General features: G+C 40.9%; 1 protein-coding gene across 1 annotated transcript in view; it reads right to left on the bottom strand.

Moving 5' to 3' along the window:
• The window catches only part of prom1a (prominin 1a), a 77,268-nt gene extending 50,381 nt beyond the window's left edge, over nt 1-26,887 (bottom strand). The window contains exons 1-2 of the mRNA XM_041943777.1: nt 26,437-26,887; nt 132-190 (exon numbers count right to left, since the gene is read on the bottom strand). Coding sequence (XP_041799711.1) covers nt 132-190; nt 26,437-26,665 — 288 coding nt within the window. The 5' untranslated portion in view covers nt 26,666-26,887. The remainder of the gene's footprint in view (nt 1-131; nt 191-26,436) is intronic.
• Between the last annotated feature and the right edge of the window lie 483 nt (nt 26,888-27,370).

Below are 27,370 nucleotides of genomic sequence, written 5' to 3'. Positions count from 1 at the left end.
GAGCGTCTCAGAGGCACATTTATTCTGTAATTTTATATCAGAAATCAGAAAAACATAATGCAGTACGATAAAGAAATAAATCATCATTTTAAGACTCACAGACAGACAAACATGCACACATGCAAGGTTACCTTCTGGTATTCCGTCTGAATGGCTCCAAACTTGTCCTTTGCCAGTTTGACAATAAGATCTGCAACACAGGGAAAACAAACACAACATGAAGAGATGTGTTGTCCTTTTTCTATATCAGACCATAATTGCATACATTCTTGCACGGGAGGCATCCATCTCAAGCAGGCTGTCACTGCCATGCTCTCCTCACATGGTGTGTACCATATCTAGCCACTAGGATATCACCGAGGTCAAAAACATTGTGGATTAATTGCTTGAAAATGGGAGACCCTTTGCTCTGGGAAAAGACAGCTACCTCATTAAGTGTTCCTTTATGGTGTGCATAAAGTGTATGACTTTATTTTATAACCCAATTTATGGTAATTTTCAGCTTTTATATTTTGAGTTTGGTGTGGAAACTTTCTTTAGCCAACAGCAAGAAACTGCAGAATATAGTTAATGTGAGAAATTATTGCTGTCAAGCTGAAGCAGCAAGATGACATCTTTGACAAGATGGTGTCAGGAAATCCAGAGCCAAACTCTGACACTGCAGTGCCCTTCATCCCCATCTCTTCCCTCTGGGCTTGGATTGGGGCAAGTCTGACAGGGTGAGGAATTCTTGTTTTATTTATTTCTGGACATCATGTTGGGATCGTGTTGTTGATATTCTGGTTCCTTCTGGACCTCAGAAAACTCACAGTGACACTTTATTTTGGGAAACTGAAATTGGTGATGTTGAAAGTCCTTTCAATTTTGCTTGCTATGTGTCTAAGATAGTCACCAAACTCCTCATAGTTAAACTGATATCTGAGCAAACAACTAGCAGCAACATAAAAGAACAAAAATTAGAGATAAAGATAATGGTACAAAACACTATCCATAAAACTTTAAATGAGCACATAACAGTGTGTTAAAATTCAGTTGCCCTTTCCAGGAAGAACAGTAGTAGCATCAAAAGTTGGCTGAATAAATGTAGCAGTTGTAATAATTTTATTGATTTTGGATGAATGTTGTATCAGCTCATTGAGCAATGTTTTATTCATGATTACAATGAAAAATGGCTGCGAATATCCTAAAACCTTGTAGCTCTGAATGACATTCTCTCTGCAACAGCTGATGAGGCACATGGGTAGTCTGACAACATATCAGCTCATCAAGAAAACACGACTTGTCACAACAAAGGTGAAACATTTAATTTATAATAATCTTAACCTTAACTTTCAGATGGGAAAAACCCTGTCAGTCTGTCCACTTAAAAGTGCAAATCATGGAGACGTCGCGAAAAACCCCAAACATATCTATCTCATATTAAAAACTGTATGTCTCTGTTCTCTTTCATATGTCCACCTGGAGCAGCGCTGGCTGTGACTCATCATATAATGATGACAGAGACAGCAAGTTTTCTCAGAGGCGATTGGTTTCCAAAAATAAGATGCAAATGACACAGGGGCTTTTCCTCCTCCTGCAATGCAGTGTTTCTTTTCTCTGAAGGAAGAATATATCCTACAGATGAATTGTTGACAACAATTGTTTCAATTTATCACAAAACAGACTTATGATCCCTGCCTATTATTCAAAGCCTGAGATTTGTATTACTGGGAGCGTGCTCAAGGCTTATACTTCACCTAGTTTTACAGCTGTTTAGGAAGAGAGCAGCTTATCTTCGTAAGTACTCGTGTCTAATTGCCTTTATTTAAACATTTATTAACGCAGGATTATTTGACTGAGAGCCTGTTTTATGTCTCAGTTAGTCTTCCTCAGACTTGTATTGTTCCACACTTGACCTACCTGGTGCAACCACAGGTTTGTGCTGCTTTTTACAGAGCTAGAACAGGTGCAGCTAGAGTGCCTTGCTTAAGGGCAGTTTGATTGTTATCACAGAAAGCAAACTGCTGAAGTTTGTGACACAGTTTTCCTGCCAGAATTTTCCCACCAAGGTCTGGAAACACAAGTCTACTTTATGGGTCAGTCCACCACCATAGTTTCCCAGCTTCTAGGTTAGTTCCTCCACCCCAGAATGGCTGTCATCAGTCACTATTGTGCGTTTCGAGGTGAGGTGAAAAATGATCTGTGCTTTCAGAGGAAGTACAGCAGGCTGAGTCCAGCTATCATTTTTTCTTATTCTAGTGGCCCTTTGTGTGCATTTCAAAGACGACCCTGACCTTGTGGTCAAGGTGTGTGTAAATTATTTTTGTACTGACAAGATACAGACTGTAACAACGGTAACGGTCTCTAACCTGCAAAATAAGCTTTCAGGCCTAAAAATTGTAGTAATATGACAAAATATGAGCTGATATCTTTTTCCTGGTACCACATATCAGCTCCAAAAGAGCAAAATTAAAGCACAAAGAGACAGATCAATAGCAAATGCCTGTTTAACACTTGGAAACATCCTAAAAAGTGGAGCAAGCATTCTTTGTCATTTCAAAATACCCTATCACCCTGAACCCAGTCTTCTCTGAATTGATCAGGGCTTCAACTACTTCAGCTCTAATATGTAGCTAGCTAGTGTGGCTTTCACAGGAAAAGGTCATGGGGAGCAGGTCGGAGATCTTCAAATTGTAATCAAGATCTAACCTTTCCCAACATTCACCTGAGGACTAGTTGCCAGAAGCATCCAAAGTGTAATCGCAGCTGCAGCATGTTTTCCCACAAACATGTTAGTCATGCAAATAAGTGTTACATTAACCAAATGGAGAGAAGACACTGTTGTCAGTCCAGAGCGACTCAGAGTGACAGAGGAAAGAGATCATCAGAGTGCATGTGTGAATAAATAAATAAGAGCTGAAAAAAATGAACAGGTTCAACTCTTTTTTTTGCCTCTGAGAAATGTTTGTCCAGGAAAAAACTTCAATGTCTGAAAAATGAATGAATGAGCTTGTCAGTGCTGGGTACACTCAGCCAAGAGGAAGCGAAAGGAATTAAAGAAGCAGTGGAGGATGGAAAAAGAAAGGACAGAGAAGGATCAAAGACAGAGGGATAAGAGAAGAGAAAAATAAGAGAGGTGAAAGTGAGCAAAGCGGAGGAGAGAGGGCTGGATTGAATCCAACCTCCGTTTCTAGTGAGAGGCGTCTAATCCCTCTCCATGAACGAAAAGCTCACTTGATGCTAGTTTCCACCCACGTTAACCCCCCCGACACACACACACACACACACACTGCTAATGCTTGTCATTTTAAAGGAACGTAAATGTATTTGTCAGGATGCTCTGGCCTTTAACCTCTCTAAGCTAACCTGTTGTTTGCCATGTTGACAATATCGCCACTGATTCTAAACTGCTCTCTCAGCAAAATGCATATGCAGTATCGAACGTGTTGCTGTAAATATGTGAGAGAATTGATGTAAATGCAATGCATATCAGAGGCTATAGCGTCGGTAGCGTCTCAGCTCTGAGCCAAATCGAGGTAGAGGTTTTACAGCAGATTTAATGAAGCTTTGCAGGGAGCTCAAGATAAAGCAGAACCTGGCAAGATGAATTTTTCATCAGTTTCACTAGAAGGGAGACGCCCGCCCAGAGGAATCCAGCAGTTCTCTATCTTAGTTCAACTGCTCGGTTTTAGAATAGCAGAGGAAGAAGCTATTTTGATAGCCACGAACAGTGGGGTTTCCCTGGGTACTGAATGGTTTCCTGGACCAGAATTACACATAGTTTCTATTTTTGTTTCAAACTACAGCAGGATATTTGCCTTTTTAGCATTGTTTGAAGTCGGTTTGGTTGTTTCCACTGTCCAGTTGTGAACGAGGGCTTGCAAATCGAACATGAACTCAGCTAGCATATTTATTGAGCTGTCCTTTGACAGGTGTCCTGTGATTTTGACAGCAGGGAGTTAAAACAAATCAGATTCCAGCCCATGTAACCTTAGTCTAGCATTTGAATGCATTTGTCTGCACTCTTTCCCTTAATTTACCCTCTGTGGTGTTCATCCTGGCTAAGAAAACATAAAAAATAGCGTAATCTAATCAGCCCAGACGGCACACTATGATTGCCCCTAATTGATTTTTGTATGCCTTCCTGCTGCCTGCCAGATATCAGCACTTTGTTTTCACTGTATTTCATTTAAAATATGCAAACATACAGCTCATACAGCACATGTCAATTCTTACGTTCACCTTTAAGGACAATGCTATAAACCTTATACATCCACCTTTCAAGTGAATATCCAGTATTTTTAAAGTCATACTCTAATTTGTCACATGTATAACCATAAGCTTTTTAAAACTCTGGATAAAAAACACAAAAATTGAGAGCTGAAACAATTAGCAGCTTGATTTGTTTCTTTCTCTTGTTCCAGTTTAAGAAATATTCAGATTGAAAAGATATTCAATTGTAATTTGAGTATGTTGGGTTTTTTAACTATTGGTTTGACAAAACAAGCAAACTGAACATGTCATTTTTCGCTTTGAAAATTGCAACACGTATTTTTTACTGTTTCCAGTTTCCTGTTTACTGTTTTTAGACCTATTTTTATTAATGTGACTTCATATGAATTAATATGGGTTTGATTTTCTGAGTCAGTTTTGAAATAATAATAACAGATGTAGATATTTCAAGCTCTACAAAAAGTAAAAACCACAACTGGAATACGAGTTGGTGAAAGGAAATGACAGAGGCCATGCTTCTTATTTGCATACATACATAGTTACTGTATGCTGTACCATAAGAGCTTGTATTTCATTTGCTAATTAAAGATACACAAGAGCAGAACCATAACAGCAGACAAACTGCAATGTGTAATCCTCCCAGTAGCCCCTCTGGGTGTTCGTGAGAAAAAAGGCGATTAGTACCATGGATTAAATGATTTGACAGAAGTGTTCAAGCCTGCGCCTTTAGTGAGTGAATACAATAAACACACATGCCCATCTGTGCATTGATTGTCTGTAATGATTTGCAGCACAAAGGTCAGTTGTGTCAGTGAAACACACACAATGACATTTAGCTACACTACCATCTACACGTACTGTTTCTTAAAAAATTGGACACAGCAATTTTGCATGGTTTTGGTTACATTTTTAAAACAACTGAGACCACAACACTGAGATCTCACTGCTTCTCAGCACGTAGACCTTTTAGAGTGCATCAAGCTTGATCAAATACTACACCGTAGCATAATAATCCATGGAGAGACACTTAATAGTGTAGCTTTGTTTACATGACACTGTCATCCAGAGCACCGTGCCTGCACATAATGGCTTTACGTTTGCTTATCTCTGTTCAGCTTCTTGTCTTTGTTTGACTCTATATCTATATTTGTATCCTCCTGTCAGTTTGCTCTCTGTACTGTGTATAAATATCTTTAGAGAACTAAGAGCCAAAGTCAAACCTCTGTCTCCCTAATCACTAAATCCTTAGCTAGGGTATGGTAGCACACATATCTAGCTTTATAATGATATAGTCTTAAACTGAGAGAATTTTAATTTAAACCCGGATCCGATCACAGAGTTAGTAAAACTTTCTCCGCTACCTTTATCAACAATATTGTGACTTTGGCACTCAACATTTCAATATTCCTGCCTGTAATGATGAAAACCTTCAAATCTGAGGCTTATCCGACATCGCTTGAGGCAATTTATCAGATTACATAAGGCTTTATAGAACTTTTTGACATGAACAATGCTTATGTGGGAAATGTGAGATTTCCAGAGTGCATAAATCTTGAGAATACAGACTTATTTCCATCTTAAAAAAAAAAGACCCAAAACACATCATCTGCCTCTGGCTACAGAGTTGAGGTGTTGTGTGTACATGCTGTGCTGCTCTGCACCATTTAGACTACAATATGATTTCCTGGAGAAGCATCTTTCCATGTACTGAGCTGTTTCAGCCTGAGTGCATATTTATTAATCATCACCACACCCTCAGATCTATATTCAACACCCACCCAGCCTTTTTGTATTTGATGCTGCAGCGCATACATGAGCCAAAATAACAGGTGTGCTTGGAGACATCCACACAGTCTGTGCACTTAAGTTTAACCGTTCTGTACTTGTACTGTCATTGCACTTGCATGATTAAAATGAAGCTAATGATCCTATCAATGCTCTGATTAGGACAAACTATTTAATGGCCAGACTGTTCCTATATTAACTTACACAGTATTAATGACCATATTTTTCTGTACTGTCGTTCCTTGTCTTATATTAGGCAATATATATACTACTGATACTTGTGCAATAAGATAATATCAGCTGATATATTTAATGTATTTTGCTGATTTATTGATCTACCGCTGACCTATAGTGTTTAAAGTGGTCATTGTGCAATAGTTCAAACATCTTCCAGGTGTTCTGCAGAAACTGGAATGATTGTGGGAAAAATCTTGACAGAGGAGACAGAGAGCAAGTCACAGATAATGCTGCTATGACTTGCATATGTGCACTTGCCACTAGACAGTGTTAAAGCTGCTGGTTTCAGAATTGAAGCTTACTTTGCATCCACACTTATTTTAAGTTGCCCTGGATGAGGACATAAGATAAACAGCTGAAATGGAAAAGCAGAAAGTGTAAGTAAGGAAGAGACAGAAGGAAAGACTGCCAGAGGGAAACAAAAAGATCTGAAGACAGATGGACAAAGAAAAACAGCAGAGAGGAGGAGTTAGGGAGGTACGAAGAGATGTGAATACTAATAAAAAAGTGGAGGGATAAATGGATAGAGAGATGGATCTATACCCAGATACATAGATGATAGGAAGGTGGATAGTTGCAAAGACTGAAAGATAAAGAGATAAAGTAGATGTCATGGAAACTGGGGTTTTCATGCCCTTGTGATCTGCTGCGCTGTATATACTGATGGCATCGGGGCGAGCAGAACCTACATGAACAGCTCAGAAAAAAAAGAGGGGTGGGATCCAATCAACTTGCCTCCAAAGCCAGCAGCCAAATCAACAAAACTCTAATATTCCCCCTACTAAGCCCCGGCAGTAGTCTGTGACAACACCCGTCGCTAAAAGGCTTATTAGAAAAATAAATAAATAAATAAATAAGCCTGGCCATGAGATACACTTCCACACCACAAAACTTCATTCAGCCCTGCTTTGCTTGTAAGGCGTGCGGTGCAACAAAGCAGACAGCCAGTTGGGGATTTTTCCTGAACAGAGGCACGCTGTTGCCAAGTACGTGGATTCTCCCTCACAAAGTTATCTGAGGACACACACACACAAACGGCGGAGAGCTCCACACTAAGAATTAAATTCAGCAGGAGTTGTAACACTAATGCAGACGGGGAACTCTGCTCGGCCTTTCCGTCGCTTAAGTGACATAAGCCAGGATTTTTGCTGGTGCTTTCATTTTGTACACTCCTGCGTAATAACTCATGAGTTTTTTTAATTTAAATACATTTTACTTAAAGCTGCTATAATCAATATTTTTATATTAACAATGAATCAAATGACCCCATGCATGTGAAAGTGGTCTGACTGTGCAGTTTCCCTCAGCTCTACAGAGCATTTTGACCAGGGATGGGCTGCAAAAGAAAAATGGCCCTGGACTTTTTTACTCAGCTGCCCAACTAACAGTTGAACTGGTTATTACTGGTGTCTTCAGTGTCCTCAGGCTCATGAGCCTGATGATAAACTAATAGTGACACCAAATGAAGAATTTGTTATAATAAAACATTTTGCTGCATCAGCTGAGAGAGCCTTAAACCTGGTCTCCCTCTGCTTTTCAGCACCTCTTTTTTTCTCTTTTGTCTGTCCATCTTGTGCCACTCCACTATTAATCCATAGTATTAAATTTGTCCATGCAACAGAGATGGGAATGTGGTGGGCTCCAGGTAAAGTTAGAATGGACTGAACCAAAGGTAACTGGCTGGAAGGAGCTTGTTAAAGTTCCAGCTAAGGAGCCAGATGTTTCCCTCAGGAGCTCAAAACAGAGCTAAAACGAGAATTAATATGAATTGTCATTTGCATTCATCAGGTGAACAAAAAAAAAAATCCTAAATGACTGCTAATGTTGTTCCATATATGATGGATGTTTAGATTGACAACTGGTGGCTAACAAGTTTGCTATATCAGCATATATGTTGCATTTAAAGCTTGTTTCTGCAGCTCTCAAGTTGCCAAAAAGTCAACAAGTGCAGGTTAAAAATCACTAAATCCATGATACAACACCACAGTGAGTGTGCCTATACAATAAAGCCTAGTTTTACAGAAGTTCAGGCAGGTCTTTTATAGAAAACACAGGAAGCAGAACCAGGAGGAAAAGAAACTCAAATTTCATAAATAGAAAAATCAAGCAAAGCACCAATGTGCAGTGCAAAATCACAACAGCAATTAGAGCCCAGAGACAAAAATGAAGCTAAAAATTAAACAAAAGAAGATTTCCACTGTAATAACTGCATAAGTCATACCAATATATTTTACTTTTGATTCATTTGGGGGTCCAGGATAGCATTTGACACCTTTGTGAAGTGTCATCAGGCCTCAGGCAGTGGTCAGACACAAGGCCTCTCTCAAGGTGCTGCTGTGAATGTCTAGTAACAGAAGGGGCTAAACGCATGCGAGGAGCATTTCTTCATCCTTGTTGCTATGCAACAAAAAAGGTTTCAGTATTTTTAGATAATGGCTTTGGCATTTTTGTGTTTACTGGAAAAGTCTTTACTAGAGAGTTCAAAGTGAAGGCAGACAAGACAGAGAGAGAGAAGATCATTATGCAATAAAAGGCCTTAGTCTGATTTATATTCACTAATTTACATCTGCATGGTATAGCAATAATACAGACTGAGCTACAATACATGTCTCAACTTAAAGGGGCACTCCACTCCACTTGTGTGTGAAGTGATGATGTGTAAATGTTCAAGAGGCCATTTCTCCAGTATTGTATGTTTCATGTGCAGCACTCTTCCACACTATATGAATGTGAACTTCCCCTCTTACTCTCTTTAACTTGTATCATATCCAGAGTATACAGTCTGGCTGACATATGTGAAGTAACCGGCAAGTGTAGCTTGACTCCAAAAACCAAACTGTGTGATTGTATCTTAAATCTAATCTAAACCGTCCTCCACGCTGACATCCCTGCCTTCCATTTCCTCTTCTCCTGCTTTCACACACCCAGGTCCAGGGACCCCACACCAGGTTGTAAGATAAATCTCAGAGCTAGTGACATGATTAACAGGATACAGGAAAAACAGAGAGAGGAAAACCTTCTCCTACACAGATTTCTATTTTTTCTTTTTTCAAATACTGAATTGTTTCACTTCTTTAGGCCTCTAAAAAGTAATAAAATTAAACAACCCAAGAAGTAAAATCACTCTTTGATTGATCTGTTCATAGCATTGCAGACAGCTGCTCACAGGTTCATTGCTTCATTTTAAGTGGTCGAAAACCATGATGAGTGCAGTTTTACCTTACTGAGAAAAAGCATATGTATGTACAACCTTAGATGTAGTTGGAGAATGTATCTAATCTAATCTATGGGTTACAGTTGGTGATCTAAATGACACTTTCAAATTAATTGCTACTATAACCACTACTCCTACTTAAGTACAACAGATATTTTTGTAGTGCCCTTGACATTTAAGTAACCTCAACTTGATAATACTTGGTGATCTGTTAGTGTTAGTGTGTGTGTGTGTGAGGCTGACTGTTTGTATCAGAGCTCACTTCCCATGAGCACCTCCGCACAAGGTAAACACTCTGTTACCACAGAGTCTGTAGCTATGGAGAGAGAATCAGGCTTAACTTTACACAACTGAAAAACAGGAGAACACTCACACATACACACACACACACACACACACACACTTACAAAACTACAGGGTGGGAGGGTATTTAATTTAAAAGTATTCATCTTTTACCTTGATGACTTGGTAGCAACGCTCCCACCAATGACATTTGCAGAATTAAGCTGAATTGAGAGGATGAAAGAGAGGGCGAGAGAGAGCTCCTCCTTCTTTAGCACTAATGATGGTGCAAATAATAAAAACCTTATTAGTTGGTCTTGACGACTTATCCTGTCCTGAGAACATTATCCCTCACGTTTCAATTAAAAAAGAATATTCCTGTTGTTTTATTTACAGCCTGTTGTTAGCTATTGATGTTAATGCATCTAACAAACAGCAGGGGACTGTGTGAATTATTTTCCACCTGTACACATACAGTAAATGTATATGTGTGGGTGTACGGAGAGCACTTTACTGCCCTTACATGTAAACAGCTGAGTCTCTTGGCTACATACAGTTTACAGCTGGATTCCACTTAACTGTGTTCTCACACAGGAGCCAGATGAGCACGAGTAAGACACGCAAATACAAAAGAAAATAACATCCATGTCTCTTATCTGTTCCCATAAATTCGCCAAAACATGCACATTGAAAGGTTACAACTGTACTATAAATACTATCCAGTCTGCACATTTAGTATGTAAATAAAGTTGACAGCCTCCCTTCAAGTGGAAATCACATTGATGGGTAGAAATGCATGGCAGACGAGATGCACACACACACACACTTGCATGCAAACACTCACAGATAAAAATAAATCTGGGCGACATGGCAACAGACTCTAATAAAGAGTGTTATATTGCACAGAGGCTTGCTGCAATCTTATCCACTGACTTCGAGAAATGGCAATAAGAATCCTGTGTGTTGGGACTCTGAACGATAAATATAAAGTAGGCTGATATGCCTGTAGAGAAATATACAGTCTACTGTGTGTCATACTCTGTATTTCTCCCTGTGTATTATTCTCGAATTGCAGCAAATAAGATCACTTGTATTCTGCAGATGGCTGTCAATAACACAACTGCAAAGACTTAATCTGTTCACTTTAAAAGGTAAAATTAAAAAGTGATGCGCTGATCTTTATTGACCTGCACTGACATTTTTCATTTGCTTTTTCAGGTTTCTGGCTGCTCTGTGGTGATTAACTGAAAGATTTAAAGGAGCACACAGGAGTTTTGGGGGGACGAGCCACGTGACTGGACAATCATCCAAGTTTTCCAGGTAAATTATTCATTGGTATGCTTACACAGTCTTCTATGCTAGTTGTTGAGTTATTTCAAGTTATTTTGTGGACTACATTTAAATTAACCAATAGGCATCTTAGTTGCAGTGATTTGTTTTTCAGAGGTTGCATTAGTACTTCAGAATGTTTTTGTCAGACTGTCAAACATCTTCTGAAACCCCCTCCCTTCACACCTTTAGGATGTTGAAATTGAGGGGGCTGCGTTCGACAATTTCTGTAACTTTCTTAAAGCGACAATCTGACATTCACACCCACTTCACATAGCGGTTTTGCCAGGTGAGAAAGTTAAAAGGCTCTGAACTTCTCTCTCAAGCTCTCTGTTTTCATGCTTCTCACAACTACTTACGTCACTTGTCGTGTACAAAACCAAGCGAAACACTCCCAAATGGCTTCAAGGAGGGAGTGTTCACAAGTGTGCGCCCTTATCCCCATTTGTATGATTCATAATGTCAAAACTACAAAAACAAACAAACAACACAGAGCTCTTCAAGAGAGATCAGGGAGCCAATGTGATGGACCCGGGAGGAGGCTTTGACAGCAGGGTTTTCTGTATAAATATTTTTGCCTTTTAACGAAACATCGTACGAATGAGTTTGTTTCAAGCATACTGAACCTTTTACACCCCAGTATGAGCCACTTGGACCGGACAGTTTGACTGTTGTTCTCTGTCTAAAAGTCAACAACTACGGCAAACTCAGAACCTTGAACTAATTCATTATATTTTGATGTTGTACCGCTGGAATCAATGAGATAACCCTACACAGACATATTGCCACGCAGCTTTGTGAGGAAACCCTGAAGCTAATGTATAAATTTATGAAGGCAGTGACAGAAGTTGAGATGACTGGCAAACTGTACAACTTCAGTCCAAATAGTAATTTCATTTGTTTCTTTATTGTAATAAGAACTTCTGTATACCTAGCAGCTAAACTGAGTGAGACATCCAGTGTCAGATAGTATAAGACAACAAGATTTTTTCTAAGCCGTATCGCTCAGCCAAACACCAGATTGTTTTGGATTCTAATTGTTAAATCGTTATCTTCTTGCTACAAGCCTGCTATTCTAACCTTTAGGCTAAGTAGTCATTTGATAGTCCAGGGACAAAAGGACAAGTGGTCTACAGTGCAGTCTGGTCAGCATGTTGATCGCTGAACAGACAGCCAAGAGGATTGGCTCTGCAGCCTGGCCCAGGTAAACAATGTCCCCGATTACCATCAGCTAATAAAGGCTGAAGCAGTGCTGCGAAGGTGGCAAAGACAGACAGGAACAGTGGCCTGCAGGCCAATCAGGAGAGACAATGCAGCATCTATCGTCTGGGGCAGAATTACTGCAGGAAGAATTTTCATGCTCATCCAGACATAAATAGCATTGTGCATAATGCAGGAGTTTTTGTCTCCAGTGTATGTTGATGGACACACATCTTCATTCAGCCTCTGTATCCAGCAGTGTCAAAGTCGTGTTAATCATAGCCACTCACATGTAAGGAGGGAAGTACTCATATGTGTAACATTAGGCATTTTCAGTTTGCCTACAGTTAAACTAACTTCTTCCTAACCTGTGGTTGTTGATGATGATCATTGTGTGACTATATCAGGGCCGTGTTCGTGAGCGACCTTCTCGTCGAGCTGGCAAGCTGCTTTAATGACCAGGATAACGTGATGAGTCCTTAAACTACGCTCATTATCAGATTAAAAAAACTGCAGTCATTATCTTGAGAAAGTAGCACTGTCAGATTAAAACAAAAAGTGAAACACTTAACTTTTAACTAGTGCAGCTTTAGTAACGACTCAAATATATATGCACTTCAAAATACATGACATCTCATGTGTTACCTGCTTTTGAAGCAACTAACGACCTGTATGCATTTATTGACTCACTGCTCTCTAAATATGAGTTGGAGACCGAGAAGCCTTGTTTTTATGTACTCACCTCATTTAGTCTAGACAGCCAGTCACCACTGTAGCTCTGACACACTAACTCTCTCACCCGATGAATAACAAGTAACGTAGGTCATGATCACTTTTCAGGTTAAAAAAAGTTAAAGATAAAGATAAACACATAAAGGTGTACCTATTTTTTTTATCCCAATAAAATAACATTGGAGTATCAGCAGGAGTACCGACAAATATCGATACAGAAAGGCAGCACTGGTGTTGATAAACTCCTAATATTGCTCATTTCTATTCATGTGATAAAGTCAACCTGTGTTTGATCTTAAACCACTTAGGATAAATGCTACTTTTCTAGATTGAGCATACAGCTTGTCATTGGGAGCTGCATTACAGGCCCAAAAAGCCCCTCTGAGTTGCGACACAGCCACGTTCCCGTGACACATCCCACTCAGGGGAACTGTCTCTGCACCGCTGAGTGAAGGCTACAAGCATCTTGTGAAGTGGTGTGACGAGGAGCAGCACGGAGGCTAAACGGCACGTTGGAGAGGAAGGCTGTTTAGAGTAGTCATCTCCGGCGTTGGCAGGTTGACCCCTTACCGCCACACATCTGCAATTACAACTCGCCATGTCCCCGGAGTCGACTCGTAGCTGGCATCAGTGCACCCACCAATGAAGCGGAACAAGGGGACAGAGAATGCATGACTTGCTATTCATTCAGCAGGACTGAGCCGCTCGCTTCGCCTCGCCCTCGCCTCTCCTGCTTGGCTACCCAGGCCTGACCCAAATATGACGTCCCCGAATGAGACGCGGCTTTAGCAGCACCCGGGGAAGTGGCAGCTCTTATTCCAACACACTCCCTCTATTTATTTCTTTCCCCCTCTCCTTTTTTTCCTTTCTGGCTTCTTTAAATAAGCTGACATCTTGTCAGCCTTTCTTGCTCCAGCGATCTTTTGATTTTCGTCTCTACCTGTTCACTCCGTCTGACTTCGCCACATTTTTCACCTGCTCTGTCAGATAGCTGGGAGCTTAAGCTGATGGTGGCATTATAATATTACCTTGAAATGTCGCAAACGTTCAACTTATCTTAATGCCATAGCTTTTATCTCCCCTTACTTAGGCTGCTAATATGCCAGCCCCAAGTGAAGCAAGCTTTCTAAATGAGATGGATCACTTTCCTCTTAGGATCCAGGAGCTGCTTGTTCAGTCTATTGATCTACTTTATTCAGATGCCTATTAGCTTCCACAAAGTTGTTGCAAGTCTAGCTATGGTCTGTACAAAACAAGAGCAATATAAAATCACCAGTCAGACAAAATAGCACAATACAAGCCAGATACAAAGATCAGAAAACAATTGAACTGACTTAACACATGAAACTGCACACACAGTAGTAACCCACAGTGGAAACAAAAACAAAACCGTCACACACCCACGGCACCAACAAATACAGAACAGCAACAATGACATAATAATCTAGGTGAGACTCATCAGTTCCTGCTGACTGAACGAGGATCTGTTGTAAATCTCTTGTCTGGGAGCATCTTCCAGGCATAACTACCTCAGAACAAACAAACAACAGTTCCCATCATGCAATATGTTTGTAGACTTGGTACTACCAGTTGGCCAGTACTCCCTTAACACATCATATACCCATGACAAAAAAACAGTATATGCTAGTTTATCACTAAACAAATGGGGTGTACCGTTCCACACGAGAGCCTTCATGAATAATAGAAGACTTGAGTTCAAGTTAGCACCCACAGTTAGCCACGATAGTCTTTTGTGCATATTACACACATTGGTATGGAAAGAAAGCCAGGCCGTCCTCCGGGCGAGACAGAGCAGCACCTGACACCATCAATCATAACAGAAGCAGAACATTTCCGTGAAACAGCGACAGCCTTTCCCATCATGAAGATAAGATAATCAATGTGGTCAGACCAAAACAGTAAATTATCTAATTCAACACCCGCTAATATCGCGTTTGAAGGAAAAATGCACATTTAATGTAGAAATTGGAAAATGCAAAAAAGCAAACAGTTGTGCTGGCAGAATGAGGAGGAAGTAAGTAATCAGCATCTGCCATGCTGGTGTAATTTCATTTAAAGGTTTTCATTTGAGGCAGTAGCCTTCAGACTTTGCACATGAATATTTTTTTTCTTAAATACAGACTAGTTTGCTCTTCCTTTTTAAAATATTTCAATATTAAAGTGAATGACTTGTAACAGGGCATTGCTTTAAATTACTGCTACTTTTAATGCCAATTCAGGCAGATTATTTCCAAAAAATAAATGCGTACCCAGCAATCATGCTTCAAACATTTCAGCCCTAAAATAGCCATCGCGTTCAACTGTCCGCATATTCTTGATCATCACTAAGTGGGTGTTCAGACCGAATACAGGCCTGCGTTAAAGAAAAGCAAAGGGCAGCATCGTTAATAGTAGCAATAGGTTTAACAGTGTTAAACCGACTGTTAACAGTATAATGCAGACAGATTTTACAACTCTGGAAAGTTATTGTGGCAGAAATAATTTTATCTTTTGTTGTTTGATTCAGATAAGAAACCATTAGTATGTGCTTATGTTACAAGTCCTTTACGTTGGCAGCCCACTGTGTCGAGGAAGTGTGTGTACGCAGTGATTGTCTGTCTGAATGCAGCCCAATAAAGGTGGTGACGTTGAGTCTCTTGAATAACACGCACAGATCGTGACACATGCACTGTTGTGACAGAGATCTGACCTGACTCTTTGATTGTCTCGTTACTAAGCATGCCTTGAGTGCCAAGTCGACTCATAAACATCTGATGATCCCATAAACAATAAAAGTCTCATAAGTGGTAATGCATGTACACAGAGACATGATAACTTACTGGACTGTAATGGCTCAATAAAACTACAATAAATTTCACAGAGCTATAATTTAGATTGAGTCCTCAGTTTGCTGCTGATTTAAATGTCGTATAAACTGTTGTCTCCTTCTCCTCAAACTTAAGCTCGTCCAGGGAAATATGATATTTTCAGGAAGGCTTCATGTTTGTATTGCTTTAAAAGAAAAAGATAAATCCTTTAAATTGAGGTAATTAAATCAGCTTTGGTTAATTAAAGGCGAGAGAAACGTTTGCAGTTTGGAGCTGAGGTGAGGTTGCTAGTTTCTGCCTGTCCAACACATCTTTACTTTCCAATTAGCTTTGTTCATGATAAGCCGCTGCCTGTTTCAAGCTGTGTCTCCTCCATTAAATCAGTTCAATTTGGTAACATCATGCCCGTTTTAGGAAACAATCATGTATTATCTGTCCCTCAGGTGGTCTTGGAAAGTGTTTTGTAATCTTTGTGGATTTGTCACATACAATCCTGATTCCAAAAAAGTTGAGTCGCTGTGTAAAACATAAATGAAACAAAACGTGATCATTTGTTAATCCTTTTTGACAAATAATTAATCAAAAATATTACAAAGAAAATATACTTAATATTTGACCTCATCAGCTTCATTGATTTTTGTAAATATCTGCTTATTCTGAATTTGATGCAGCAACAAGTTTCAAACAAGTTTGGCCAGGAGCAACAAAAGACTGAGAAAGATGTGGAACGCTCCAAAAACACCTGTTTGGATCATTCCACAGGTAAACAGGTTGATTGGTAACAGGTGATAGTATCATGATTGGGTATTAAAGGAGCATCCTGGAAAGGCCCTGTCGTTCACAAGCGAGGATGGAGCGAGGTTCAGCACTTTGTGAACACATGATTGTGTAAAGGATGTTAGTACATGGACTCGGGAACACTTTGTGAAACCGTTGTCGGTAAACACAGTTTGTTTGCAGGTGATTGTATTCTGTTTTTATTTACGTTTTACACAGCGTCCCAACTTTTTGGATCTGGCTGTATTTAAATGACTGAACAATCATTTTGAAGTGAAGCTGTTCATTTCTAACTGGCTGCCCTGCCTGCTTGGCTGGCTGAGCCTTCAGATGGTCTAATCCCAGATTTGTGGATCCATTTCAAGAGTAACAACATGAAGCTAAAGGCTATTTTGATATCTTTTCACAGGAGTGGAGCTGCAGGCAAGGAATTAAAGTGCAGTACAATGTTTCATTTTGTGCTCTGATTATGCAGCGTGATCTTCTCTCACAAAGCCGGGGCAGCGGCATCTTAAATGTAACAGAAGCCAGTGTGCGTTAGCAGTTTGTATCTTTGACCTCCTCCTCTTGGGTGGAAATGAAAAGCATGTTTCTCTCACCAACAACCAAATGCAACACCGTGTAACAAGCTTTCATGAGAAGAACATTAATTCTGAAACACAGTGTTACAGATAGTGGCAACATTTTGTTCCTCCACCACAAAAGGTTTATGTGACAACAACACAAATTGACCTGCCAGTGTTTGACACATGAAAAGGTTACTGATCAGTTGCGGCTGCATATAATGATTCTTTTCCTAATCTATTAATCGCGTTTTTTGTGGACGAGTGTATAGAATGTATAATAGTGGAAAATAGCCGATCACAATCCTCCCAGTAAATTCACAATGATATAAAGCAGAGATACATAGTAAACTAGAGCACACAATGCATTTTTTAGTGGGGTTGTGTCGTCCCCAGTAATGACAAAGTACCAATCTGTCCCCCAATGTACACTAGAAAATATGTTAAATATCCTTCTTTTGTGAGCCCTTTCAACAGATCCATCTGTTGCTATTTCCCATTTATTTTCAATTTATCTCCATTTATAAAGGAAACATAAAGAAAGTGGGGGACTGCCCCCCGTTGTCCTGAGGTCTCCGTCTCTTTTTGGGTTACTTGCCTTACTAAAAGATAAAAACAGTCAGGTGGTATTACTACCTCAGTGGACAGGAAGCGAACTTAAGTAAAGACGCGAGTGGACACCAGTTTGCACTGGGTGGTGCAGCTTGAGGGAGAGATGTCCAAGCGATTTAGAAATATAAAGTGTGTCCTGAGGCTTTATTAGTCTACTTCAAACAAATATAGCGACAAGGAAACAAGAGAGAAACACCACAACTGGAGTTCCTGGTGAGTTTCTTATAAAAGCCCATTTGGAAAAAAACAAAAAAAACACTAATGTTTAGTCAAAATTATTAGATATGAAGTCATTGCATTTGGATTTTTATATATTTTTTATTCTGGCAGATTTGGGCTTTTGCAGTTTTGAGATCAGTCAGTTTGAGTTGTCACATGAACACACGGGCATACTGCGTACAGTCGGTACAAGATGTCTGACTAAAAACGTGAAAAAACAAGAAAAACTGCTTTTTGTTCTGTCTGAAAACTCTTTTGCCTTTTCAATTTCCGAATTGCCTGCACCGTGTTATCCCACTGAAGTGCTGGAATCCCTTTAACCTTTAGTGCATAGCACTCGACTCGCAGTCGACTTTCATGAAATTTCATGAGATTATCCTGTTGCCAAATGCAAACACGTTATTTTTGAATCTTCAACTCGTCCTTATCAGAGGCAGGCAGTATACGAGTGTGAATGTGTGTAACTGTTTGAATGATAAGTAGAGCGCTGGAGTGTAGTGTTCAGCCAGCATTCCTTGGATACAGATATATATTTGGTTGTTTTTATCTTTTTTGAATTATGATAAATACAAGTCATATCAGTGTGAGTATTCCATTGACAAACATGCACCTAAAAATAAAACAACATGAGCCGAAAGATGAAAACTTGTGAATGGTGTGTCGGCTCTGTATGTATTCACCTGTGATGGTCTCCTTGGCTCTGTGCTGCAGTGACACATTGCCTCTGGCAGTCAGCTGGCGTTATGCTGTAGGCGAGTAAGGCTGTGCCTGTGTGTGTCCTGAAGCGTCCTGGTGCCAACGGCCATCACTGTCAGCGCGGTGACATGACCGCATGTGACAGTATAAAAACACTGCAGAGGGACCTTATACATCACTTTCTCTCATGCAGATGCTACTACAGTGTGACTGTCGGGCACAGGATCTTGCAAAGATGCAAAATTTCCAGAGCAGCTTATCATGCCATGTTGATTTTCTTAAATTGAAAAAATTCAGTTTAGAATGAATTTCCAGTTTGGAAATGAATGTGATGTGTGATGAAACGTATAGATTATAGCATCTGTTTTGTTAGATGTTCAGATAATTAGATGATATCTACCTGTCCGGTCCCGCTTTAATTAATCTTCCCACGATCACATTTGATCTTGTTTAGTAACAGATGGAAGCTGAGAAAACTCTAAAATATTGAGGACATGAATGCCTTCCTCACATCCAGACATGTTTATGCTCACGGCCTCAAGGCAGCCATCCAATCCTACAGAAGAATGGAAAGGCAACAGCATGATCCCATTTTCACTGTGTCAGAGTGTGTGGATGTCATTTAGACTACAATAAAGAGTTTTCATCAAAATGTTTTTGAGCAAATATTTAAGACATGATATTGAAGAAACAGGACAAAATCCTTCAGGTTTGATAATTAATGTGCAACTGAATGATACGTTGTCCTCCCCTGGGCTCCATCCATAGATACCCTGTACCATTGTAGCTTGTAGCACTGTAGCAGCTAATTTTATTATATAACTTGCAACCGTTAAGAGAGTCAAAGTAAAACCTGAACTTCTGGGTCTGTTTCAAAAGTAAGAAAACCTCAAACATTTCTCATTTCCTCATTTTTTTTTAAAAGACCTAATATTCATGTTTATTCAATGCTTCTGTTTTTAGTGGCATTTAACGAACACAAGTCCCAATAATAGTTTGGTCCATGTGTCACAGGGCCACAGTTAGTTCAGATGTAATATCTGTTTCGTCTGTCATAACAGAGTCGGACACACCGAACAGTATGTATGTTTTTAGACAGCTGAGATTACAGCTAAAAAGTTAAAAATAATTATAATTAAAAAAAAGTATGTTTTGGCAGATATTACGGCTGAGTATCATCACAAGCACACACGCTGCTATGCTTGTAAATTTTCATGGGAGCTGTAGTTTTTTGAATGCTAATACATTTATTGTTAATTAGCTTTGTATAAATCACTAAAGTTTCAACTTTACTAATTGTAAGTGCTGTATTAAATGCTCAATTACTGAACCAAGAGAATAACCTATCATGAGGTGACGCATACTGTGGCATGCCCCACCATGCCAAATGTCTTCCTTTGTTTTACTGCAGTACTGAAGGATAAATGAATTGATGACAAAACCAAACACCAGCTCATCATTTCAGCACACAGAGCTCTGGAAGTCATTGGTGTATCTGCCTGCTTTTGATATCATGAATGGAGAAATGATTCAGATCTGCCAAACATTATGATTGCAAATTTAAACCCTTTTGGGGGATCATCACAGCATCTAAGGATAATCTCCACAGATGTGCCCGCTGCTGAAGAAATCCCTAATTAGGAAAATGTTTGCAACTGGCAAGAAAATGCTGAAAAATAATGACTTAGTTTCCCTCTTTTCCTCTGACACTGTGTGAACGCCCTCAACTGAATGATCTGTCTTTGCAGTCACCCGCCACAGAAATGTTAAAGTGCAGGGTCAGCAACAGACTGGCACCACACTCTTATTAAGTTGCTCAAGGACACTTCAGCAGAGCAGATGCTCTCTGTCTCAAGCCCCGACCTTCCAGTTGAAGGACACTCTCTTTAATCACTTTACAGCTATGCAGCAGGGTAACGGTGCCTGCAGCAGCAACCAGACATGCACATGTGCTACAGATGACCTGTGGGCACACTCGAAATTCATTATCTATCACCGGATTTTAATTTAGGCTTTTTTGGTGCAGTCAAATTGAACCCTGGAGAGTTGAGCTGTGTTCAAGGTTAAAACACCACAATCAAACTAAAGTGAAATCCGTACAAACTTTTCCTCATCTGCATAAAAGTGCTCTTATGGCTGCACTATGGCTACCAAGCAGCCTCCAAAATGAACATGTAACACAGGTATAGACTGCTGCTAAAACCACTTTTTGTTGGATCAATTATGGAGGGCTGGCTGCGACATCAGAATCATTTTCTTTCACCAAAACTTTGTGTTAATATGAGTATTAACACAGTAAGCTGGTGACTGAATAGTGTCAAACTTAAAAAACACACAGCTGAAGACACACAACCTCACCACTTCTTGACACTTCCACTTCAGCTGTAATATGCTGTGTGCAGTCTAATCCACTAACAGTGATTTGCCATGTTCTTAATTTGTTTTTTGTTTAGTTTAATGGACTATAACGATGTTAATAGGCTTTTGGAGAAGATTATAAGCAAAATTAATGATGGCATGTCCTTATTTGGTGAACTACAGTATGTGAGTGCAAACAGTAATTAGTATAATTGTTTAGAAGTCCTTGATACACGTGAGTTTTGAATGAGCCACTCTGCAGTGTCATACACTCTGTGAAAATTCCTGAAAGCCAAATATATATAGACAAATATTCACTCCACCTACCGTTTACTTCTACTGAAGTCCAAGCTCTAAATAAAGTTCCTGTTTCACTGTCATTTCCAGCAGCATAAAAGAACCCACTCATAGAGCAGATTCGTTCACGACCGACAGATCACTAACACAGAGCCACACATTCACACCTGTGGTGGCTGCGAGCAGGTTGTCCACTGACCACAGGATTGGTGGTTCAATCCTGTCCACATGTTGAAATGTCCTTGGGCAAAACAAGTGTGTAAATGCAGCCATTTACATCCAGTACAGCCACTGATCCACTTCTCAGTGCATCCCTGGAACGCTCCTTTAATAGTTAATACTGTGTGTCTGTACATTTAACCTTAAATGTTTGTAAAGATGTTTTGTGTGTAGATTTAGCAACCTGCAACATTAGCAACAACTCAGGCTTGTTACATGTCAAATTTCACCTTATGCTGTTATAAAACCATCTAGAGGAGAGAAAACTAAACACTAAAACACTTGAGGTCAAAGTGCAAAGACTGAAATAAAACTAAATATTCACAGTTTTGACCCTTGTTCACCATCATATTTGAGATTTACCAGCATTTAACTTTAAAAAGTCTCCTGCTATGTCGATATTTCTTCCTCCAAACATGAACGATATTAAACCAGAATGCCTCCTACTTTATAATTCCAGTAAATCTCTAATGCGCATCACGAAGCACTTCGATCTCTGCTTTGTCCTTGGTCTTTTGAAGTGTTCCTCTTCAGCTTCTTTCATGTCTGTGCGTCCTTCACCGAACACCAAAGTCTCTTTACGCCTCTGTGCTGTGAAAACATACTCTGGACTCCCTTTTGATGAGTGTAAAAAAACATGGCCTGAGATCATATAACCTCAGCTGTATGAATCTACTCTGCTAATTGTGCCACAGTATTTTGCCTCACATCACACTGGTGCCCTGAGACATTTGTGAGCCAGCGAGGTGAACCAAAACTCGCCGCCCGTGATAGCTACCGATGGGTTTCCCTGGCAACAGTTACTTCTCTTGAATTAATGCCAGATTTTCACCAGTCCTCTGTTATCTGAATTCCACCTAGGCGTGGTCTCTTGAAGAGATGAAATATAGACGCTAATGAGAAAACACTTTCCTACAGGCATCTGCTGCATGACGGAGGCTGGCATCATCTCCCCAGCCGCACTCACCCACAGGCGTGAAATGATACTGTTAAAACTGCAGAAGGAGCTTAACACACCTCTTATTCTCAAGCGATGGCTGACTTACAGCAAGATTAATTAAAAGACCTGGAAAAATGAGAGACCCGCAATATGTCAAATTTACTGTTTTTAGTCATTAGTTTGGTGAGAGTAGAGGATGAAAATAAATGGCTTCTGATGTGTGTCCACCTACAGCCATGCTTTCTAGTGAAGTTCCTTGAGGAAAACTCTGTTTACTGACACCCTGCATGTCAAACTGGACCACAGCATCAGATCTAAAATCTAAATCTAAACCCCCTGCTCCATGTGAAATGTGTATTAGCATGACTGGACCAAAAGATATCTAAAAAAACCCACGCAGCCACAGTTGCAGTATAACCAGACCAGCTGTCTCTCTCCTTATATGTCCTACTTTCATCCATGTCAACTGCATGGATGAATAAATGGATGTCCAGCAAAACATAAACAGTAATCAAAAGACGTTTGGGTTCTGTCAGAGCTTAGACGTTAGGCAGCAGAAGGCTCTACCTAAGAGATTTACTCAAAGAGAGTGGGGCGAGCGTTCCTCACGCTCACTTTGGTTAATTAAGGCTTCAACAGCAAAAATACATGTTCAAATCCATCAGTGATGCAGCCTGAGCGGGAAGAGAAAATATTCATCTTCCCTCATATCATTAAACTTTTCAACTCTTTCCCTGCTGCGATACTGCAAGGTGCCAACGATTGCTGCAGCTCTGTCTGTAAATGTCTCATCATGCTGGAACAAAGCCCCCACAGTGTCCAAATGATAAAAAGCACCTCAACGGCTCGATGAAGCCAGCAAAGTTACATGTTTCATGTCTGAAAAGGGTTTGTGATCCCGTGCATCAGCCTGCGTATTGGCACGTATCGGTTGTGTCTTGTTGAGTGTGAGGAGGTGTGAGGGAGGGAGGGAAGGAGGCGAGGTTCCCACACTGCAGCGAGAAGCCGTTAGAAAATGTTCGAGGGAATGTGTCACTGTTCATTTGCCTGTGTGGGTGTCAGCGATAGACATTTGTTGCTTCTTTGCTAATAACGCCTCCTACGAGCTCGGAGCCATGAGAATGAACGCGTCAGTCGGCTGCATCAAACATTCATGAGCTTATAAAGACTTAACCAACGTAAAATGTCACGCAGTGATTGTGGAAGACGTGATGATGGGGTGTCGCTAATTACACAGCAACATAATGTTCATCCATCAGTCGTTTCTAGGGTTAGACCAATATATCAGGCTGACATCGACTGTTCATTGAATACTGACTATATAACAGTATTTTCCTTTTCCCCAGAGGGCGAGCTTTCTATCCAGGTAGTTTTGGTGTGATGCTGCACGCTCAGATTTACAGATATTTTATGCAGCTCATCCTGAACACTGTTCTCAACGGAATTCATAGTTTTTGAGTTTTTTTTTTTTAAAGCTTTCTCTCATTTTACATGACTATACATGAATATTACATGACTTCTTGCCTCTATTGACATAAAGTTAAGTATGTTTGGTTGTTTTTTTTGCCACTAAAAACTTTTATTAGAAACAGACAATAAGAGAAGAGAGATGTAACAAAGGTCCCCAGCTGACATTGTGGTTCAAGCTCGGCCTTCAAACACAGATGACACAAGGTGCCCAATTAAAGTCAGTTTTAACCTTGAAAATAGTTCTTTGACAAAGTACTCCCGATTCAAAGTCCACAGACTAGCAGCTGTGGAATTATGTAAGTAAACAGACCTTGACTTGGGATAGTTTTTCTAAAAAAGCAAAAAAAAATTAAAAGTGTTAAATCATAGCACCTACTGAACCCATATGTCCACAGACACAAAGCTCAGGAAAGAGCTGGTGAGAGGACCTACAGTTTGCATCATTTTGTCAAAAAAATATTTCTAAATAGAAGGTGACAGTGCGGTTTTGATGTGAAGTTTTGGAGCTTTAAGGAATCAACAACCCTGTAGATAAGTTCAGGTAATTTATTCAGCAAAAATGCCAACATTCCCTGATGCCAGTTCTTGAAATGAGGAGTATTTGCTGCTTTTTGATCACTGTAAATCCAACATCTGTGGATTATGGACCGTTGGTTGAAGAAAACAGTCCAACTGAGGATGTCACCTGGGCTCATTTTTCATGATTTTCTGATGCTGTGTGGACTAAATGATGAAGAACTTTATCAAAAACCAACGTAACTAGCTGTAGTATCACAACAGTCCAGATGTCATCATGAACATCTTTGTACAAATAACAGGATCTGCTCACAGTCAGATCAGTGGATCCGTGTCACTATACTTCAAAAGAGATGTTGCCGCTGAGTCCGAATGCCGTTTTTGTGTTTTTGGGTGAACTGTCCCCTTGAAGAATATGCGATTTGAAAACAGGATGAGCGGCATTTGTGAAGAAGGACAGTTTTTGCAGTTTTTTCCCTGGAGCGTTCAGTGATTAATTTTTTAAATGTCTGCTGGAAGAAGACTAATGCCGTGGCTTACCACAGGCTGAAGTGAAGCGATACCCACATCCACACAGAGCTCCACTCTGACATCTATGCTGCCAGTCACAAACCACCGGAGTGGAAACTACTCGCACATTCTTTTTGTCATTTGTCTCACAGATTTTAATGTAACTCCAACTTGTCTTGCAGTGCAGAGGGGCCTTCTGTAACATGCAAACCAGGCAGTACCCATCAAAACACACCTGACAGGTCACCTGATTTGTGCCAAACATCCGTGCATGTACTGCTGCTATTAATAAGCCTGTGGCATTTGCTTACGTCATCTAGACTCTGATGAACCCAAAAATAAGAATGAATTCCTCGGGGCCTTCTAGTCAAAGGGATGACAAAACAACAGCCACGCAAAAGCATGTGCAAGCATCTGTCTGCTCAACTGTTGTGTACGAACCAACAGTTTCCACATGATTTCCTTTCTCCGTCTCGCATCGTTTGGTGGGTGCACTCATGAATGAACTGACAACTTCACTGAGCAGTGGTCTGCTCCATAGGATTAGACCGTGAGCCCCCAAGTGCTGGTGACAAACTGGAAACTAAAAGGCCAACAACATATGGCGCAGGGGCTTATGGGATTACCCAATTAACAAGGTGAGTCAGAGAGCTGCTAATCTGCAAAATGTTCCGATAGAGTATCTGCGGACACAGACTGTGACGCATCGAGGGGGGGCATTTTTTGAGCATCCACGACCCAATTAAACACACACACCCTAATGTGTGTTTGGCTAAGCAGTAAGCTCTAATTGTATTAAATGCAGAGCCACGCGCACCAAGGCTTTTTTGGGTGCTCCAACAAACATTCAGTCACTCAGGCAAAAAGCTGCGTGCGCAAACCGCCATTGAGCACGCGATGTTGTCAACAGGGGGCTCGTTAGTTTTCATTATCCTGACACAAAGTGCGCCGCAGGCAGAAGCACCACCTTACAGTGCGTCCGTCAGCTCTGCGCGCAAATCAAAACGCGCGCGGTACGGAGGGACGTGACGCACGGGTGGGCTACAGATTCGCGAGTAGACACCTACTCATGCGACGAGACCGAGGACAAACGGCTTTCTCTGCATGCAGACTTTTGGCGCAGTAAAAAGTGCCTGCTGGGAGGGGACCAGTAAAACCGGAGACCTAAGCGGGATACAGTTGATCTGGAGTTCGTGATATTCATGAAAGCAACCAGTCCCATAAGATCCGAACTGGATCCACTCTCTAAATCCTACATGGCGAGATAAATAATGACCTACAGTAACAGCTAGTAACACGTTCATACAGTCAGACCTAATTAATGTTTCCAAAGTGATATTTCCCAACTGCAAAATCCCTAGAAATGTCCCACTGTCCGTCCCTGCCGGATCCTCTGGGTGTCCGGTGTGTTACACTGTGAGACTGGATGAGGACGCTTACCTTGTGGAAACGCGTTGGGTTGCACGACATACAGGAAAGCGTGCACCATGTGGAACAGGATCCCTATCGGTCCCGGTTCGTAGTGGGCCAGTGTCTCGTAAACTCCCGCAGGCACATAACCGAAATCCAACTTTCCCGGGGGTGGGAGTCTCCGCGGCTCCGTCTCTTGCTGGAGTTCGCCGGACGCCAGAAGCACCCACAGCAGCAGGAGGATCCCGGTCTTCCACATCGCGCTCAAAACCCGACCGGCCGTCAAATGGGGTTAAAATGGGTCACCCAAAGAGGAGTGTACACTAGAATACGACCGAGTCTTATCTTCCTGATCAAAGCGGGAGGGAGATACAAGGGGAAGGGGCGAGAGTAGATGTGAAAAGTGTCCAGATGGATGCAGCGCGGCTTTTTAAGTCCTGCTGCCCGCGGAGAGACTCGTTCTCAGCATGGTTCCCCGCGGTCTGAGGCTGCTGGCGGACGCAAGCCGGGTGATCTTCTCCCCCGTCTCCGGTCTTCGATGTGTTCGGTCCCACCGAGGTGAGCGCGCCTGTCGCTTCCACTCCAGCATCTGTGCGCACGGGGATGCGCTGCGTCGCGGGAGCGGGCGGGGGTGCGCGCCTCCGTCACAGCTATACGGGGAGGACTGGTCCAGAGGGGAGCGCTCCTCCTGCCGGGGAGAGGAGGATGGAGTTCAGAGAGAAGCAACGTCGAGTATTTCAGTATCTGATGTCCCGAATGGGTCTTTACAGCCTGCGAATAAACGTGTGACTTGTGTAGTCAGCTGATCCACCTTTAGACTGACAGAAGTGTTTGAGGGAAAGAGGCAGAGGTGGATTGGAATTAATTACATTTACTTAATTACTGTAGTTAAGTAGGCTACTGTTTGGAGATACATACAAATAAGGGTGAATTCCTGTACATCAGTCGCAATGCCACTCTGTAA

Source organism: Chelmon rostratus, chromosome 9, assembly GCF_017976325.1.
Source record: "Chelmon rostratus isolate fCheRos1 chromosome 9, fCheRos1.pri, whole genome shotgun sequence".
In the NCBI taxonomy this organism is placed as follows: Eukaryota; Metazoa; Chordata; class Actinopteri; order Chaetodontiformes; family Chaetodontidae; genus Chelmon; species Chelmon rostratus.
This window is presented reverse-complemented; position numbering and strand designations above follow the sequence as displayed.